The following is a 21,063-nucleotide window of genomic DNA, read 5'->3' as shown; positions in this document are numbered from 1 at the left end:
TCTATCCCTCTTTTCATTTCTGGATTACTCAAGGAATCTCAAGTTCAACTTCTCTACGTTTGTTGCTTAAAGCACTGATACTTGTTTTTTGGGTTTTCGGGTTTTGGGTTTCTTTTGGGTTTCTTGGAAAATTACATAACTTCCCACAAGCCCAGCAATAGAATACTCTGTTATAGGTACCATATATGATTTGCTGTTCATATGGCTGGAAACTAAGCTATATACTGTGTACTTCATTGTAATATATTTCAAAATTTCAGAAAGTGAAAATTAATTTTAAAAATCTCATTTAAGGGGTGCCTGGGTGGCACAGCAGTTAAGCGTCTGCCTTCGGCTCAGGGCGTGATCCCGGCGTTATGGGATCGAGCCCCACATCAGGCTCCTCCGCTATGAGCCTGCTTCTTCCTCTCCCACTCCCCCTGCTTGTGTTCCCTCTCTCTCTGGCTGTCTCTATCTCTGTCAAATAAATAAATAAAATCTTTTAAAAAATAAATAAATAAATAAATAAATAAGAATAAAAAAATAAAAATCTCATTTAAAATCACACCTCCCCACCAAAAAATAAATAAAATTGAAAACTGAGTGGAGGAGAAACAAGAAACTAGATTTGGAAGAGAATAAGTTTTGAATGTGTATTAAGTATCCTTCCCACAAAGCAGTTGTCATTTTCCTGCAAAAGAAAAAAGGGATATGCAAATTAAATTTTCCAGTGGAATTAATGCAATATCTCATTACATAACACATCATGGGCAAGCAATCAATTATTTGGACTCTCAGGCAATCAGATGTATTGAAGCCAAAGATGACTCAAGACAGAAGTAATCAGGGTTCCTCCAGCACTGCTTTTTGTGAGATGTATCATTGTTTAAAGCATCTAATCGCTTAGGCTTTATTTGTTCTCTTTTATTACCTCGTTTCATTCCCCGAATAGCTTTAGCAATAGCGATGTTAACTATTATTGCTAGGACTGATTGAAAAGTCTGTTTCTTTTGATACATCAGGTGAAAGCAAAAGTCATTTCACTGCAGAGCTGATATTGCAATTTCCTGTTACTTCAAGGGAGACATCGCTTTCAAACAATGGCATGAATGTTTTTGACAATTAGCAATTACATGTGATTTTGTTTTGTTTTGTTTTTATTTTCCTGTATTCACTTCTTTGATTTTATTGAAGATTTGAATGAGAGAGACACATAAGCTTGGTTTAACTCATAATATGAAGGGATTCAAAGTAAGCTCAGTTTCTATTCCAAACAAATGACTATTTATCCTACGTTTTCTAGGTCAGGGAGATGTGAAGGCTTGCATGAATGACCTGCATTTCAAATGACTTTATTTTCTGATATTTTTTTTTCCATTGCCAATCTAAACAGGTAATCACATGTAATTTGAAGGTTCTTTTTTTTTTTTTTCAAAGCCCTCCTTCTCTTCCCCTTCCCTTAATTAAAAGCATATTTCCCTCTCTTCCTCCACACCATCTGTACACTACCCCTTTGATATTCTTATCAAAATCAAGTGAGTCCATTTATTTGGTAGAGTCCCAGGAACATAGAGCACCCTCATTTGTTTGGCCATCATGCAATTTTTCTAGACAGCCAAGTTTAGCTGTGGAAAATTCTATGGGCTCTCCTATGACCAAGTATTTAATTATCTTGAAAGAGTGAAAAAGATGGTCAAGCAATTTTTTTCTTGTGCCTTCCCACAGTCTCTGAACTGTTTCCATGACTTTTAACCACATTTTTTTTTTTTTTGCCTTTACAGACAATAATCATTAGGGCATAATTTGAGAAATTCTGTATTTCCATAGATCTGGATCATTTATGGACCCAGTAAATGCCATCATTTGGAATTGTGCTTCTATACTTAACTACTTTTACTTCATAGCCAATGGTAGAAAGTTTTTCTCTATCTTACTTTCTCTAGAAAAGAAATTGAATTAAAGGGAGTCACAAGCAGTTGGCTTTCTATTTGTGATGGAGGGCAACAATTTTAATATCTAAATATAAGTTGAATGAGTTCATATGATTGTTTCTATGTGCATTGCATAGTAATATTCTTAGAGAAAAAAATGCAAGTAATACCGTGGTAACTGCCATTAGAGTCTAAGAAATTATGCAGCCTGACCAGACATATTTGGAACATTTAACCGGAAAACAGGACTGATACCTACAATTGTTGAAGGTTTGTGAGTGAAATTCTATAGTTAAACCTGAGACACCTTAGAGATCATTTAGTCTAATAGCTTTGCATAGAGACAAGCAACTGAATTTGTGAAAAGCCTAAGTGACTAATCCGGGCTAGATAAAACCCTTTATTGAAAAATCAACCTTTCCAAACTACACTGTAATATCACCTCTGTCATAAATCAGGTGGCCTTATATTTTATAGGTCTCTTTCCAGTGTTTTAATTTTGTTCCATTTGTCTACTTATCTAATCTTTTCTTCATCAGCAATATGCTCTTAAATACTCTAGCTTTATAATATGGCTTAAAATGCAGTATTGTAAATTTCTCCACCCATTTTTCTTCTACAACGATGCTTTGGCTATATTCATCCCTTTGCATTTATAAACCATTAATGATACCTGAATACTTTGGGGGGCATTAAATCTATACATCAATTGTTGGAGAATTAACACTACTCAGGTCCTAATTTATTAACGTGGCATGTCATTCCTCCTATTTATATATTCTTTAATTTCACCTGGTAGTTTATAGTTTTCAGTGTAGAGGTCTTGACATCTTTCGCAAGTATTCCTATTTTCTGTTTTTTATGTTATTAAAAATTAAACCCTTAAAGAAATTTCAGGTCCCAAGTGTTTGTTCCTGCTATATTAAAATGCAACTAAAGTTTTAAATATTAACCACTTGTGTCTTCTGACCTTGATAAATTTACTTCCTAATTTTAATGGCTTATATGTAGTTTTTAAAAATTTTCTACTAATATAATCATGCCCTATTTGAATAGTGACAGTGTTATTTCATCCTCTCTTTATGCTTTTTAATTATTTTTCTTACCTTAGAGCACTATATAACACGTCTGTATGATATTGATTAGAAATAGAAATAGTGGACAGTCTTGTCTTGCTCCCAATCTTCAGGAAAATGTTTTCAATATTTTACTTCTAAATGTTATGTTAGCTACAGATATATTTTAGACTATCATCAAAATAAGAAATTACCTTTTACTCCCTTTTTTTTGCGTGTACAAGTTTTGAATATTAACAAATATTTAATATGCATCTATTTAGATGATAATGTTTTTTCTGTTAAGGTGATGAAATATTTTGATTGACTTTTAAATGTTAAACTAAGTCTTTAATCCTAGATTAAACCCATTTGGATAGGAATCTTTTCGAAAATGGCTGAATTCAAAGTTTATGAGAGAGATTGATTTGTAACATCCTTTTCCTATAATGTCCTTGTGTGATTTTTGTTGTCAAGATTATTCTAGCATCATGAAATTTAAATTCTAGACCTTGACCTTTACGAGACATTATTTTAATTCTATAGACTTTTTTCATTTATATTTACCCTGTATTTATTTTTTATTTTTCATTTCTTTATTGTAGTGTTTATATTTTGGATCATTTTCCTTGTGTGTGGGGAACTTTTTTCTTTAATATTTCTTCTGATAAGTCTCATCTGGTCATGACTTCTTTTAATTTTTGTTAGTCTGGAAGTGTTCTCATTTCGTAATCAAATTGGAAGGATATTTTTGTTAGGCATAGAATTATAATTTGACAGTTTCTTTCTTTCTTTCTTTCTTTCTTTCTTTCTTTCTTTCTTTCTTTCTTTCTTTCTTTTAAAGATTTTATTTTTTTGACAGAGAGAGGCAGCGATAGAGAGAACACAAGCAGGGGGAGTGGGAGAGGGAGAAGCAGGCTCTCCACGGAGAAGGGATTCCAACACAGGTCTTGATCCCAGGATCCTGGGATCATGACCTGAGCCAACAGCAGACGCTCAATGACTGAGCCACCCAGATGCCCCTGTAATTTGACAGTTTCTTTCAGAATTTTAGAGATGTCATTCCATTTCCAACTGGCTTAAGCATTTTATTTTGGTTTTTCAATTGTCAGTCTTCTTGCCTTTTTTTTTTTTTTTTTTTTTAAGGTAATGCATCTTTTTATCTCTGACTACTTTTAAGACTTTCTCTTTGGCTTTCAGCAACTGACTATGCTGTGTCTCACCTAAGTTTTGTGGCTTTCTTTATGTTTATTCTCCTTAAGCTTCATGAAGTTTCTTGAATCTGTAGCTCAATTTCTTTGGGCACTTATATTAGTCTACTAGGGCTGCCATAACAAAGTGCTACCATGTGGGTGGCTTAAATGACAGAAATTTATTTCCTCAGAGTCTAAGAGTCTCTAAGTCCAAGATCAAAGTATCATCGGAGTTGCTTTCTTCTGAGAGCCTCTCTCCTCAGCTTGTACATGAGCATATTTTCTGTGTCTACACATGATCTTCCCTTGGTGTGTCTGTTCTAATCTTCTCTTTTATAAAATCTCACTTGAATGACCTCATTTAACCTTAATTACCTCTTTAAAGATTCTGTCTCCAAATGTAGTCACATTCAGAGCTGGGGATTAGGAATTCAACATGTGAACTTTGGGGCAACACAATTCAGCCCATAACTGTGCTATTATTTCTTAAAATATTACTTCCGCCTCATTATGTCTTTTCTTTCTGGGAACCAATTAGATGCATGAGAGATTATTTCCTGTTCAGTAGGTCTCTTATGCTCTTTTTTGCTCATTCTTTTTGTTTTCTATGCTTCAGTCTGGGTATTTTCTACTGACCTACTTCCAGTTTACTAATCCTCTCTTCTTCTGTGTCTAATCTACCACTGAATATCTTTATTCAGGTTTTAATTTCATTTACTATATTTTTTAATTCAGAATTTCCATTTATTTTTTTACATATAATTTTCTGGTGATTTTCTCCATTTAGTAATATAATTTTTTGAATATATTAATCATAGTTATTTTAAAGTCCATTACTGACAATTCCAGGTTAGTCACCTCTATCATTTTTGGATCTCTTTCTGTTGTCTATTTTTTCTTTTTGATTTCTGGTCCTTCTGCCCTGTCTCTTGACATACTTGTTATTTTTTGTTGTTATTAAGCATAAATACAGTTTAATAAAATTGGTAGAATTTTGTGAGTGATATTGTCCTTCTTGCAGAGTTTTTTTTTTTTTTTTTTTTCTGGCAGACGTGCAAAGGCAGTTAGATAACCTCAGTCCAATTAGAGATGGAAATGACTTCTAAAGTGAAAACTTGGGACATCTATGTGATGTTTATCAATGCCCTCTTTCAAGGTCCCTGAATCCCAATTACTATTTTTCTAGTTAGATGAAAATTCAAGAGCTCTATTTAGTTTATTCATCTTTTAGATGTTGCTTTCTTCTTGCCTTAAAAAGTTTCAGGTCAGAGGTGACAAATGCAGGAAGGGGGTTGTTTGCATAGAAGTTAGAACTTATTTCCCTATGGTCTTTTTCTTTAGGATTTTGGCCAGTTAAATCAGGCTGTCTTGGCAGCCTTTGACTTAATCTCATATATTGAATTTTTGCTAGTGAATAATTATCGCTGAGGCTAGAGACAAAATGGAGATAAGAATTTCAGGTGCAATAGAAGTTTGTTGAAAACTAATGTCAATACAAAATACCTTTTAAAGAAGTAGCATTACTTAATATAGAAACCATGAGTTATCTGAGATATATTGTTGGCAGGGAAAAAAAAAAGAAAGTGGAATTTCATACTGAGGTAGAAACATATTAGCAGTGAAAAATGAAATACTATTTCCAATGATATAAGAAATATATAACATAATGTATGTGGGTCTATTTGTGGAAACACTGTGCCACAAACAAATATAGTAGTACTTAGGAAATTCAAACTATTAGTAATACTTAAAAATAGCATTCTATTTCCATATCTTTAGAGAAAATTATTAAGTAGGTATTCCCAATTTTGAAAATTTTTAAATCAATAGGTTAAGCTATTCCCTAGATTATAGAGCATATAAGTGGTCAGTATTAAATTCTGTCTCAGGTCTTTCTGAGTCCAGAGCACAAACTCTTAACTCTTATCAAAGATTCCCTTCTTCGAGAGCTTACACCTTGCCATGGTAGTGCATTCCATTATGGACTACTCTGACGGGTAGGATGTTATTTATTACATTATATTAAGCCCTGTTTCCCTGCTACTCTTACCTATTAATCCTGATTATGCTAACTGTGCTGTAAAATACCAAAGTTAAAGGAAGTTTACTATTTTTATAAATTTTAAGTTTATTGAATTTCTGACATTTTTGGCTGTGCAGTTCCCAGGCTCTGCATATGTTTGACACTGCTTTATTGAATAAATTGGCTGAAATCCTGAATATGATGTTAAAGAATATTTCCCAAAACTGAATGTAAAACACGTGGGCAGGTATATGCATAATTATTGATAAGACTTTATTTTTTTTAAATTTAGCTACATAGATACATTATGTCTAGAGTTTTACTTACATATTTTTAAATTTTTAAATATTTTTATTTTTAAATAATTTCAAACTTAGAAGACTTCGGAATAGTGTGAAGAGCTTTTTTACATGAACCATTTGAGGATAAATTGCTCACATGGAGTTCTGTCACCTTCAAATTTAAATGTACTTTACATACACATCTTCATATATGTATACACTTATACGTATACACAACGTTTTCTCTAATGTTTTAGGACTCGCAGAAATCAATATTATTAAATATAGAAGCAAAAAATAATACAAACTGGGGGACCTGGGTGGCTCAGTCAGTTAAGCATCTGCCTTTGGCTCAGGTCATGATCTCAGGGTCCTGGGATCCAGCCCCGCATCAGACTCCCTGCTCAGAGGGGAGTTTGCCTCTCCATCTTCCTCTCCCCCAGCTTATGCTTTCTCTTGCTTTATCTCTCTCAAATAAAAAAATAAAACCTTAAAAAAAATACAAACTAAGTTATCAGTAGAAAATATTTCTTTTTGGTTTATTTTTTCTTAATTTTAAAAGCCTACCTTGTTGATGGAAAATGTATTATGTTTTGTGATATGGATCTCATTGTTCAAATTGCTGAACAAATTTCCTAATTATACCTGATGTGGGAAGAAATTTCACACTTATTTCAAATCAATTTAATTAGCACTCCTGAAAAGTGTATTAAGGAAGTACTTTTGTTGTTTTTTTTTTTTGAGAGTGACAAAAACCAAGAATTTCAAAGTGACTATGGCCTGATTCTATGCTACCCTTCCATTGCCCAAATAAAGTTTATTTTCAAAAGACTTTCCATAAAAACATTTCTCCGATTCTGTCAGCCACAGCACATGTACTGGTGAATGGCATTTGTTGCCTGTGACTGTCTTAAGGCATTTTCCCCAAAGAGTCTTTCATGGTGAATTATAGTTGCATGTGTTTATGTATGACCTGGCACGGAATAATTAAAGTCAATACCAAGAATAGGCTTGAATGTGATAGCATTTATGTTTGCAGAATCCCTAAATCTTGTTTCTGAAACAAGATACTGTCCATTGTCTAGTTAATGGGTTCATCAGCCAGGAAGAAAGAGATTCTTGTTTTAATTGATATTGACCACTTCATGATGGGACACACTAATCAATTACTTAAGTAGCACATTTCCTAACTTCACTCATTGACTGACTTTTTAACCTTAGACCTGTTGCTTGGTTTCTGGCAAATGAGTGTGATATTGCTCCCTAACTTATAGGTATTTGTTAGAAAAAAATGAATCTTGAGTAACTGTTATTTTAGAAATGATCTTAAGGTTGAAATAATGAGATAATCTAATTTAGAGGTCTATAGACAGCCTCTGAGACACTTTGTTCAATATATTGGAAAATCCTTAGAGAAAAGTGACACCTGGTATACCAATTTCCCATTTTCAGTTTTAGACACTGTAGGGCAGACAACAGAAAATTATATTAGTGCTATGTTTGCTTAAATGTCTTCTTTCCTCACATAGTCCATGACTGATTACTTTAATCCTTGTGTACAAAGAAAGTACAAACAGAAGAATTGACATTTATCCATGTTTCTAAAAGTCATGAACAACTCTTCCTTGGCTGGTAATTGTGATGTCAATGTGGCTTGAATTATAAGAAGCCTCAGCACCCATTTTGAAATGGGAGGTGAAAGGTGCCTCTTCACTTTCAAATGTCTGATGGAAGATTACTTCATTCTCACACACAAAAATATTTGTACTTAGATGAAATGGTACAGAATATTATAGTTCTCAAGTGTTTAATTCCTTCTCATAGAAATTTCAGGAGAACTTAGGATGCATTTGGCAGGAGTTTTTCTAGTGCAATCAGGTTGCTATGGTAAACCTATTATTTTGGGCAAAAGAGGACTGTGTTAGTAAAGTGCTAATGTGAGCCTCTAATTACTATCTAGCTATTGAGCGTGCACTGCAAGTGTGGTTTTTATCATTTTAAAAAGTGAAAGAAAATAAGGTCATAGAGAGTGCGCCTGCTCTTAACCACACCGGCAGGTGCATCCGATAATACAGTGCTCTTCCTAGTTAATCTCACTCTGGATCAGGAAATACAGGTGTTTGTTTGTTTGTCTAGAGAAATGGAATAGGAAAGGAACAGATTTTATGTGAGTAATTGAGATGCAAGCCTCCCAACATATTTTCTATTGTAAAAATGTAAATAGTATCTATTGTTTATTGGGCACTAACCATATAACAGGCCCTGTCCTATGTACTTTATATGCATTACAACACTTAGCCTTTACAATAACCTTGTCATCAGTTTTATTACTATTCCCATCACACAGCCATGACAAATTAGGTTTAACTTGGTCTTCCAAGGAATTACATTAAAGAGTGGACATCCCAAGATTAGAATCTAGATTTATTTAATGTCAGAGCCCATGCTTTTAGTTGTATCAGTGCCATAAAATGTATTTCCCTTTCTCTTTACCTTACTGACATTTAACAAACACTTTGAGACTCATTCCCAGGTCACCTTTACCAGGAACTTTTTCTAACCCTGCCAGGTGTGTGTGCTCCTGTGTTTTCCTTTATTCTCCCCACTGTTAAAAGTTTTTAAATGTCCTTAATTTTGTATCTTCAGTATCTAACATAATCCTTAATCCATAGTTGATATTCAAAATGTGTCTGTTGAGTGAATGAGGGGGTGATGACATTGATGCAGATATTCGAGGCTGATGAGCCCACTTGCATCTATTCTTGAGCAAGAACATGTGTCTTCTATGTGGTGTAGCTTGAAGGAGGTGAGAATCAGTCTCCACCTAAACCCCTCAAATGGGAAATGATTTGTGTGTGTGGCTGTGTGCTGTGTTTTCAGTTATGGTTTCTGGAGATGTTTTCAGTCTAGTCCATACATCTACCATGTGGTATCTGAAAATTCCATGTTCGTACCCCTTCACAAATGCACAAGCGTATTACTAGTGGTGATGGAGAAGATTCAATTGGTCATTAACACCTAATGAAGTATGGATTTACCCGATTCGTTCATGAAGGGACTCTTCCCTAACTGTTAATCCATGAAATTAGAGATAGCATCTGTCTTGTTTATCTTAGTATCTCCTCATCTAGCATATAGTAACTAGTCCCTGATGATTTGAAGGCTGTGCCCTGTGGAGATGACACCTTAAAAAGGAAAGTTTGAAGAGAATGATAGAAGGAGAAGGCAAGGTCTAAAGACTGAGAGATTTGTTACGTTTAAGATTGTGTAAGAAAAGGAATCCAAGAAGAAAAGAAATACCCCGAAGAAAGAGGGAGGGAACAAGTATGGTGTGTATGTGTGTGTGTGTGTATGTATGAGAGAGAGGGGTGGGGGAGGTTGGTTGGGGGACAAAGGACTAGAGGAGGAATAGGAGGGGAAGAAAGAAGGAAAGGAGGAAGAGATATATAGCCTGAAAAACAAATGTCACCTTCATCTTCACAATTTTCCATCATTAGCCTTATATTAGTTTTTGGAAAACTAGCTTGTACAAGAGCTGACTACCTTTTCTTCAGGTAATGCTTACAGATACCGCTCCATTTTCATTAGGAGTCACCCAAGCATCCCTAACTATTAAAAAGTATAATCAACGATAGTTCTAGAAATGACGGAGGAACGAGTTAACCTTTCCATCCCCTCACTCATTCTGTGACCTTGAGAGATGACCTGTGGATCCCTTTTCATTGTGTGACCTGAAGAAAGTCACATGATATCTCACTCCCAGAGTTCATTTTCCTCATCCATAAATTGTAGGGCTAGTTGGATTTGATCGTCCTCCATCATTTTCCATCTCTAACACTCTCCAATTTTATGAAATAATTAAAAGTATGTTTCTACCATAACTGTGCTCTGGCAGTTAATAAGGATAAAAACTAGTGAAATTAATCAATAAGGCTGGGGGTTTTGTTTCAAATTTTTTATTTAAATTCCAGTTAGTTGACATAGAGTGCAATATTAGTTTCAGGTATACAATATAGTGATTCATCACCTACACACGACACCCAGTGTCCATCACAATAAGTGTCCTCTTTAATACGCGTCACCCTAGCCCATCCCCCCCCCCCCAACTGTCCCTCCAGCAACCCTCAGTCTCTATAGTTAGGAGTCTCTTTTACAGTTTGCCTCCCTCTCTTTTTCCCCCCTATTTTCATTTGTTTTGTTTCTTCAATTTCACATATGATGAAATCATGGTATTTGTCTTTCTCTGACTGGTTTATTTCGCTTAGCATAATACACTGTAGCTCTATCTGCATGATTGCAAATGGCCAGATTTCATTCGTTTTCATCTTTCATTTGCTAAAAATGTAAATGAGGCAATCTACCTTTATAAAGGTATCAAGCTGTTCTTTTATTTCATCTTATAATTTAGTAGTACAGAGTTACCCTGTATGTAGCATGACAGTCCTACTTAGTCCCACTTCTTAGTATTAAAATAATGTTATTTTATTTGCATATACCTTGAAGCATCTTGTAAGCAAAACCCAAAACACCATAAATGAGGGTTTCTCTAGGCTATATCAGGTAAAACCTTATCAACTTAAAAATTTCAGAATTTTCAAGTATTTTAGTGAACCAGGTGACTCTCCTTCAAAGTATAATTATTTTAAATTTGCAGTTTATTTCCATGAGATTTACTAAGTGATATAAATAATTTACTATTGATAATGGTCATTGTGTATTATTTCTATTGTGAATGATCCTTTTTTGTCCTTGGTCTATTTTTCTTGTGGGTGTACATTATTGGTTATTTATATATGAGCTTATATATATAGTCATTTCTTATTATCTGTTTTATTTGTGCAAATATTTTGTCTCAGTTTATTATTTATGTGTCAGTCTTGCTTACATTATTTTTTGTTTTAAATATTGTTTTGTTTTTAATTATTGTTTATGGTCAAACTTGTTGATTTTTTTTTATGTTTCTGGTTCATTGTCATGTTTTGAATGCTTTCCTACCCGAAGGTTATGAAAATTCCCACCTACATTCCTGTCCAGTATTTTATGTTTTAAACTTTTACATTTAAATGTTCAGTACATTGGCAGTTTATTTAGTTGTAATGAATGAGTTAAGTAAAGGGACTGATTTTTTTTTTTTTTGCAACATAGCTCACTGGTTATACAACCTTGTTTCATGAATAATCCAGTATGCCCAGGAAAGTATATACCATATTAATTATAACATTATGAATCATTGTAAAGTAATCACACACCAAACCTTCACCCAGGTGCAAAAGTAGCATAATTCCAGGATCCCAAGAGCTCCCACTTGCCCCTCCTCAATGACCACATACACCCTCCTCTGAAAAGATAACCATTATTCTCACTTTGAAGGTGTTCTATGCCTTTCTTTAAAGTTTTGCAACTACATATATATTCCCAAACACTATGGTGTTTAGACTTGTCTGTTTTGAAATATTTCAAACAATATGTGTCATTTTGTGGCTGACTTCTTGCACTCTATATTCTGTTCTGAAGATTTAGGTATGATGTGGCAAGTGCTCCCTTCACTCTAATGTAGTGCTCCACTTAAGAATATAACTGAGATTTATATATTCTGCTATTGAAGAACATTTGAGTCCCTTTTGAGACTATTAGGAATAGCATTGTTATGATTGTTCTGGAACATCTCCCAGTACAAACAAGTATACTTTTCTCCAGCGAATATGACCAAGAATTGAATTGCTGGTTCATAGATTATGCATATTGACTTTACTAGATAATGCTAAGCAGGATTCCAAAATATGCTACCAATTTATATTTCCACCAGTTGTAAAATATATCCCCTGTGTTTCCAGACCATTTCCAAAACTTGTTATGGTCAGTTCTTAAATGTTTGCTAATCTGATTGGTTGGGGATGGAATGTCATTATGGTTTTAGTTTGCATTTCCCATATGATTAAGAAGGAAGTATCTTTTCAAATGTCTATGGACCATATGAATTTTCTATTAAAACAAATATTAAAAATGTTTGACCTTTCAGTTTCATAATAAGAATAGTAAATTTTGCCAATAATGCTGAAAACAATTAAGTGTGTGATATTTGGAAATATCATTCTCCAACACTTTTATCTGGGGTTGATACCTAGTGAAATGAAATAAGCTATATGGGATAGCAGAAATTACAGACTTACATAACTTTTGTTTAGACTTCTACTCCCATATCTAATCAAGTGCTTCGCACAAAACAGATTCTTCATATTTGCTGAATTTCATATGAGAAATATTTTGGAGTAACTGCATTAGGGTTTTAAATTTTAACCTGGTACTTACAGAAAATTGTACTCCAAGGCAAACATATGCACATGTTTGGAAGACGTTTAGCTCTTTTAGTGAGTGTAAGAAAGTTTAAATTAAAAGTGATATTTAAAGTGAGGTATAAAATTTTATTTGCTAAAATGACTAGTTGTACATAGCACTATATACTGCACTTTGTCAGTCTTGACTTAGAGATTTTCTGTATTTTATGAAAGTGTCAAATTTGAAACATTAAAGTAAAATCTTTTTAAATCAGAACTTCTAGGTATCTGCCTTGGCTCATGACTCTTTGCTAATGTATAAGCCTTAAAATCATAGGGATTGCAGTCCCTTACAAAATGATGTCATTGGACTGACTTTTTGTGTGTGCTTAAAGATTATCTGCTTTTTAAAAATTTAATAGGAATGGACAGACTCAGTGTAAAGTTCACGAAAGTTTTGGTTGGATGATACTGATGATGTTGACTGAAGTAATTTCTTAGGTATTTATTTCTATCCTTTCCATCTGTTCCTGAATTATCTTTTCAAAAATTACTTGTCTCATTTGTATTTCTTTGAGTATATCTTTCTTTAGATTTTCCTCTCAATTTGTTAAATAAAATGGCACTTATTAGGGCCAGACATGCAAACTTCCATTAGCCTTCATTCTTATGTGAATATTGACAGTCATTTGAGAAGCCACATTTATAGCTCACAACACTAAAACAGTCACGGAAATAATATTTAGCAAATAAAGAAAAGAGATTGGATTCAATTTCTTATTTAAAAAAAAAAAAGCAACGATAAATCCGTATGTCAGTGTTTCCTACTCCATCAACAGAGAACTTTGCTGGCTGCCAACAGGACACAAATCTCACTGTCAGCCTGGACGACAAAGAGTTCAGTATTTGCGGTCAGATTCAAGCATGTACTTATCCAGTATAAGGTTTGCATTCAGTGATCTAGTGGTGTGAACAAATTACTGTGAGGTCAGAAAGAAAGAACAAGTGTTCCAGGTAACCGAATAGGGATGACAAGGAAGGTTTCATAGAGGAGAGGAGATCTGAGCTGGCTGTTGAACAGTGGGTCGGATTGTAGAAAGTGGTAGAACTCACAGCGGAGAGAAGAAGTGGAATAAAAAGCAAAGTCTCTGAACATGAGACTCTGTCGGGGAGCTTGATCTCTGCCTTGAAGGTCTATGTGGGACTATCACATGAAAGGCAATTACATAATCACAGACATGTTTTAAGAAAGTGGATCTCGGGGAGAGGTGGGATGGGGTAACTGGGTGATGGACATTAAGGAGGGCACGTGATGTGATGAGCACTGGGTGTTATATAAGGCTGATGAATCATTGAACTCTACACCTGAAACTTAGAATACATTGTATGTTAATTCATTGAATTTAAATTTTAAAAAAGTGGATCTCATGAAATTTCAAATTGGAAGAAGAATAGTTCATTAAAAGAAGGAAGGAATCAACTATGTCATCAGGTGTTTTTAAGATTTGGTGACAGATCAAATGACGGTGACCTTCTCCTGATAACAGGACATAGGAAGAGAAGTACATCTATAAATAAAGATGATGAGCTTGCTGTGGGACAGATTTTATTGATGTAACTGTGAGAAACACAAATGAAGGCTTTCTGGCAATTGGAAAGGTGTGTGTATTCTGGCGGAGACATCCAATTCTAAATTCGAGTTCTACCATTAAAGCTCATGTGTTGTGGGAATATTATTACTAAACCATTCACGTACGGTTATTGTTTAGTGCATCTGTTCAATAAATACTGATCCAAACATCATGAGGACACATGAGAAGGCAGTTGATTCTGCCGAGTAGGAGGGTGCAAGCCTCACGGATTTGGTGAAATTTACTTTGGATCTTGAAAGATGAGTAGAAATTTACTGGGAAAGTACATGTCTTGGTAGTGACTAGACTAAAGTTGTGAACTAAGACAGCAAACTAATGCTCTTTAAACTGTGGACTGCCTGAACAGTTTACTCTTCTTTACCTTTCTAAACATAATACATTAGTCTGTCTTGATTTATGATTTTTTTTCTTTCTGTATGGAGCTACTATAGCCTATAACCTGTATTAGAGCTGTATCTATAAAGTAATTCAGCTAGTTGTTGGCTTAATATAGCTTTTTTATTTTTTATTTTTTATTTTTTTTAAAGATTTTATTTATTTATTTGACAGAGATAGAGACAGCCAGCGAGAGAGGGAACACAAACAGGGGGAGTGGGAGAGGAAGAAGCAGGCTCCCAGTGGAGGAGCCTGATGCGGGGCTCAATCCCAGAATGCCGGGATCACGCCCTGAGCCGAAGGCAGACGCTTAACGACTGTGCCACCCAGGCGCCCCTTAATATAGCTTTTTAAAACTCCAATGGATACATGACCAAAAAAACCCCCAAAAAACAAAAAAAACACCCCAAATTGCAAAGTGGTTAATTATACTCTGATATTTGAAAAAGATACATGAATTACAATTTACTATGGGGAAAAAATGGACCTAGGACCAAATATGAACACCTTGCGATCTAACTTTATAGAAGAAACACAAGACAAATTATCCATGATGAAAACAATGAAATGTAGATATCTGAACACATATGCCGCCCTTTATTTATTTATTTATTTATTTATTTATTTATTTATTTGAAGGTGAGAGAGAGCATGAGAGTAAGCAGCTGGGAGGGACAGAGGGAGAGCGAGAATCCCAAGCAGGCTCCACGCCCAGCACAGAGCCCAACGTGGGGCTTGATCTCACAACCCTGAGATCATGACCTGAGCTGAAATCAAGAGTCGGACGCTTAACTGACTGCACCACCTAGGTGACCCCATGTGCTGGTATTTGGACCATCTTTTCCAAGGCACAGAAACCAATAATGCATATCCAGGAAAATTCCTGAATGCCTTAAAATGTTAGTAAAATTGTCACCATAAACACATACACCCTCAAACTTAAAAATCTATGTTGACTTGATAACTAGGACTGCATTCCCTCTTACAAATATTGTGGTTGATGTTTCCCATATCTGTCCATGAAGGACTAGTTAACCATACATGGTTGCACTGCTCATGGTGCATAGTTAGTCTCTGTGTCTCCACAGTCCGGATTTTTGTTGTCATTCACACACACACACACACACACACACACACACACACACACACACCATGATGAGGGTGAGTATGTTTATGGACACCAGAAGGTCACTGGGGCTCAGAAAAATGGGTTCCAGCACCAAAGTTGCTACTGTCTACCTCTCTGGCCTTAGATCAGTCAGCCTCAGCTTGGTTGGGTTTCCTTTTCTATTAAATACACTGTGGGAAGTCATGGATCCTCCTGACATTTTACAAAAAATAAATGTGTGCTGGCATATTTTTCCAAGGAGAGATCTGAGGTCTACCAGTTAGACTTCTTGTCTGTGAACAACAGAGACCAACTTCATTAACTGGGATAAAGAAGGATTTTATGAGAAGGGTCTAGATGCAGAGAGCAAGCATGGACAACCAGGTCATGTGGCACCCGGAGCAGCCAGGCCCTGCTAACACTCGCCCCTGCTGCCATTACCTTTGACTGTGTGCCGAGCTCCTCCGCTCCTGGACTCTCACTGCTCTTGCTCCTCTGCCATAAACCCTGTGTCTTTGCTTTCACCCTCAAGAAGCAAAGCCCTGGCCAAGAGTGTCTGCTGGGTCCCTCCTCTGTCCACCAAGGTATAGGAAGAGGGAGTATCACCGGGGAAGGAGAGGGACTCTGCCTCCTGCCGAACTTGGGCCTGTCTCCAAGTGGGAAGAGAGACCAGCTGAAGAGCAGCCAGAACCACACTATCTATTGCAATATCTTTCACCAGATTCTCAAAGGGACAGTGACCCTACCACTTCTGCCAGAAAAGATTATGAATCACTGCATTAGATTATCTTTAATTACAGCTCTGAAATTATATGATTCTAAATACTAATTTTCCTTTCTTCCATCATCTACCAACTCAGAATTTCTTTAACAAGATACAAATGCAGCACCAGAATGACTAACAACATTGCAGGGTCAGCCCCGAGGCATCTTATGATCATTTCAGTGGGTGTGTAATTATGATGGTTGGGCTAATGACAGAGAGTAACAGATGTCTCAGGGTAGTCACCCAGATGAATGTCTGCCAAGACAGCGCCAATTCCTCAGGCAAAAGGAATTTTCTTTCTCATAGCCTCGTGGTGCCATGTTGGGTATGTTAAGATGCAGTCTGCATTCATGGTTAGGTGCACAAACTTTAAGGTTAATGAGGATGGATGTAAATTCTTGAATCTATTCCTTATGAGCCGGTTCACCATGGAAAGGAACTTGGCCTCGGTATGTCTCTGTTTCCTGTTTCGTAAAATGATAATGATAATGCTAGTCAGTGAGTGGAACGGTGAAAACAAAATGATGGAATTGAAAGAATTATAGTGTTTGGCACAGAGTTACAGCCCAAGAAATAATGATGACAGCCATAATGGTAATAGTTAAGGAATTCCCAAATTGTGAACCAAACTCATTCAAAAAAATGTTAATACTTTAAATTTTTAAGTCAAGAATAATAAAGGCATTTAGGCCATGCACTTTGATATGCATTCCATGGTAAAATTAGTTCTATAAATTATAAAATTGGCACCTATAGTCATAAAACATTGCCTTGAAATGTACCTATGAGCATTTTTTTCTTATGTGGCAGATAGATCCAAAATACAAATATATAAAAATATTTTTAAAATGACATTATACTCAATTATGTCAAAATATATACAATTTGGTATCACCCGAAGTTAAATATGAAATACCCAGAGGGTTTCGTAACTGAATTAGTCTTCAGAAATGAATGAAACAAGTGTCACTCCAGCCCCCCTCTTCTCCCCCGCTCCGCCAGCCTCCGTGGCTCTTGTGCTTGGTGTTCAGCTTACCGGAGGCAGGTAAGAAAAGTTATTTGCCGAGCTATTACCAGGCGCCACGTGGAAGGGCTTCACCGTGTGCTTGTGTGCTAGGAAAGCCCAGCCGATTCCGGGACTCTGTAAGCCGTGTGCTCTCCCTGTGCGTTTTGCAGGTAAATGCGAATGCGGCAAGTGCACCTGTTACCCTCCGGGAGACCGCAGGGTGTACGGCAAGACGTGCGAGTGCGACGACCGCCGCTGTGAAGGCCTGGACGGCACCGTCTGTGGGGGTGAGTGCTCCTCACGTTCTCCGCCGCCTGCTGCCCACCTGCAGCCATGTGGCCTGCCTTTCTCATGTTGCTGCTGCTTCTTCTTTTTCTTCTTCTTCTTCTTCTTCTTCTTCTTCTTCTTCTTCTTCTTCTTCTTCTTCTTCTTCTTCTTCTTCTTCTTCTAAAGGAAACTCTGGGGCACCTGGGTGGCTCAGTTGGTTGGACCTCTGTTCCTTGGTTTTGGCTCAAGTCATGATCTCAGGGTCCTAAGATCGAGCCCTGCATTGGGCTTCGCGCTCAGTGGGGAGTCTGCTTGGGATCCTGTCTGTCTGTCGCTCTCGCTCTCTCTCTGCCCCTCCCCCACACTCATGCTTAAGCTCTCTCTCAAATCAAAATCTTTAAAAAAAAGAAAAAGGAAACTCTGTTAAAAAGAAGATAAACTTAAAGCAATATACAATTAGACGTAAAAGCATTATATAATTAGGTTTGCAATGATCTTTATCTTCTTGGACCCTTGATTTAGGGCTATGTGAAAATACACAGTATGCTGGTGACAAAAGGTTGCTGAGATTATACTAGGTCCTGTGAAGACAGTGACAGGTCTTGCTGTTGAAAATGATGTTTATTGTTCTGCTAGTAAAAACTAGTGGGGGAAGGACACATTACCTACCAACGTGAAAAAAAGCAGTACGGTTAGACTCAAAATTTACTTACAAAATCACAAAAAAATAGACACTCCATTTCTATGATGGCTCAGAGACCCAACAGGAGTTTTACCAGGAAAGAAAACAAAAACAAAAACTGCAGAGGGACATTGAGACAGAAAGAGGTCAGGCAGCACAAATAAAGAGTCCCGAGGCTGAATGTGACAATGTCTGCCGAGCTCCATCCAGCCGAGAGGATGGGCTGCCATCATGCTCCTGTTTCAGTCTCGCGAGACTTCCTGGGGCTGAGGTGATGCATGCCGCCGGCAGCTCCGTGCAGTCTCCGGTTCAGTCCCGGTGAACTGGGTGTGCAAGCCTACTGAAAGACTCTCTCTTCAGATGACGATCGTAATGTAATTGGGTGCTGTTATTGGTAAAAAATAAAAAATGCACATCCAACTTAGGAAAGGCAGGGACGCCATCTGTCTCACATCCGTGCACATCTCTCTGTTCACTCTCCAATTATAAAACACTGGCCATTTGAGCAAACTGGCTTTTTTCTTCCCTTTCTCCGGGAGTCAAGGGAAAAGACCCCCCCCCCCTTTTTTTAGTAGGTCTTGTGTCAGGTGTCTGTCTCCCACAGCCCTGAGAGATTGCTCCTGCTTTCTTCAGGTCACAGATGGAACAGGGAGTGGGGTTGGAGGTATTAATGTCCCATAACTAAAAAGTGGCAGACCCAGGATTTGAGCTCTGACGTTCAGTTCACAGATCTTTCTCGGTACTGCAGTTTTCCCCAGGGTGACATCAAACTGTTTTGACTTTTTATCACTATTCGTTCTGGTTTGGATTTTTTCTTCACTGGTAGTTACCACAAATATCTAAGTAGATTATAGTCTTTTTTCTTTTCTTTCCTTTTTTTTCTTTTCTTTTTTTGCAGTAAGTGCCTTTATGTTTACCAACTCATTTAATTCTTACAGCAATGCCTATAGCCCACCTGGCACCTAGGAAGAACCACAGACATGTCTTTGCTCTTAAGAGCACCATCACATCTCTCTCATGGAGCGTCTACCTCACATGGGTCACCTCGCCCATCTGCCTTGGTATCTTGGTTGAAATGGTTGATATGATAGAAACCTGTTACATCTACACATCCATTAAATTATATATGCCCTACCCCCCAGTGAATCTCTCTCTCTTTCTCTGGGGAGGAACTCAAAGATGACAACAAATCTGTATTGTTCCATGCTAGATGAGATCAAACATTTACTAGGTAACTGAAGAATATCTCACAAAGGAATAATTTTTTTAGACTAATTCTTGACTCTGCTTGTCTACAGTCTGTATCTTGTCCATCTACCCAGAGTTATTGTGCTCCAGGGGGAACTGATTTCCACTAGCCAAACTAGTAAAAGACCAATGTATAAACCAGAAAACCAGTTATTTGATATACAATGAGAAATAAAAGCATACCAGAGACTAGAACCCTTCGTAGAGAAACTCTGTGGGAAGTAAGATTCTGAAATAAGGATTTTAATGCAAGTCATTTATTGGAAAGGTGAAGGAGATTTTGGTAGGAGAGCGGAAAAGGGGAGGCAGTCAGTTATGATTGTGCTATCAATCCCATTACTGCTCTGGTCAACTGGAGCTTCACCAGAGGACAGGAGGTGAAGCTCTGGGAGCCTGGGTAAAGCACGTAATTTAGCCATCAGTCGTTGATTGAGGACTGCTTCTAGGAGGCATTAGCTCCCCTCTCACACCCAGCATGCCTCAAAGGTACACACGTGATCTCAGAGCAGGCTTCTCTGGCTGGCCAAGACCTTGGGGCCGAGAACTCCGGGCGACGCCAGGTGGAGGTCCCCAGAACAGTACGGACAGTATTGGCGGGCACAATATCATCTGCCAAAGGATTACAACTCTCATGCCCGGTGATCTGAGTATCTCCTCTGGATGGTACGGCAGACACACCAGCACGGTCTCACTCTTTAATGCTGTCTAGATTTTGCCAACCATCCAATCCAACCCTTCCTTAGACAGGATGTAACACAGTAGATGAGGCGATAGCTACGGACATGCAGACAACACCTTATTCTCCTGCTGTAGCCTTGCTTACAATTTGGGAGATCCTTAGTCACACAATGAAAATTAATTCTTAGGGGGTTGATCTTACCGAATAGAGATGGTATCATGGAACTTAATTATCAGAGGACAAAGGCGTTTTCAAGTTTGGGGAGAATGTTGCTCCTGTTCCTGGGTGCTCAAGGAAGGCCCAGCCCTGCCAGCCGCGGACAGATAGCAGCCGGATATGCATAACCTCTTTGATCGCTATAATGGGATGCATTCCCTCAGTGCTTTTTCTTAAATCTTAGCAACCAACTCTTAAAAAATCACCTATGCATTTAATTTCATATTCTAAATTTTATTAAAAAGATTTTATTGACCGAAGATCTTTGAATACTTTTCAAGTATGTAAAGGGGAAAAGTCTTGGGAATTTTCCTAAAAAAATATCTT

The 21,063-nt window shown here is 37.0% G+C and overlaps 1 protein-coding gene across 1 annotated transcript in view; it reads left to right on the top strand.

Moving 5' to 3' along the window:
• The window catches only part of ITGBL1 (integrin subunit beta like 1), a 204,818-nt gene that overhangs the window by 163,362 nt on the left and 20,393 nt on the right, over positions 1-21,063 (top strand). Inside the window, exon 10 of the mRNA XM_045812767.2 lies at positions 17,815-17,931. Coding sequence (XP_045668723.1) covers positions 17,815-17,931 — 117 coding nt within the window. The remainder of the gene's footprint in view (positions 1-17,814; positions 17,932-21,063) is intronic.

Source organism: Ursus americanus, chromosome 10, assembly GCF_024610735.1.
Source record: "Ursus americanus isolate L20-20 chromosome 10, mUrsAme1.1.p, whole genome shotgun sequence".
In the NCBI taxonomy this organism is placed as follows: domain Eukaryota; kingdom Metazoa; phylum Chordata; class Mammalia; order Carnivora; family Ursidae; genus Ursus; species Ursus americanus.
The sequence above is the reverse complement of the archived record's forward strand: the minus strand, read 5'-3'. Positions and strand labels throughout refer to the sequence as shown.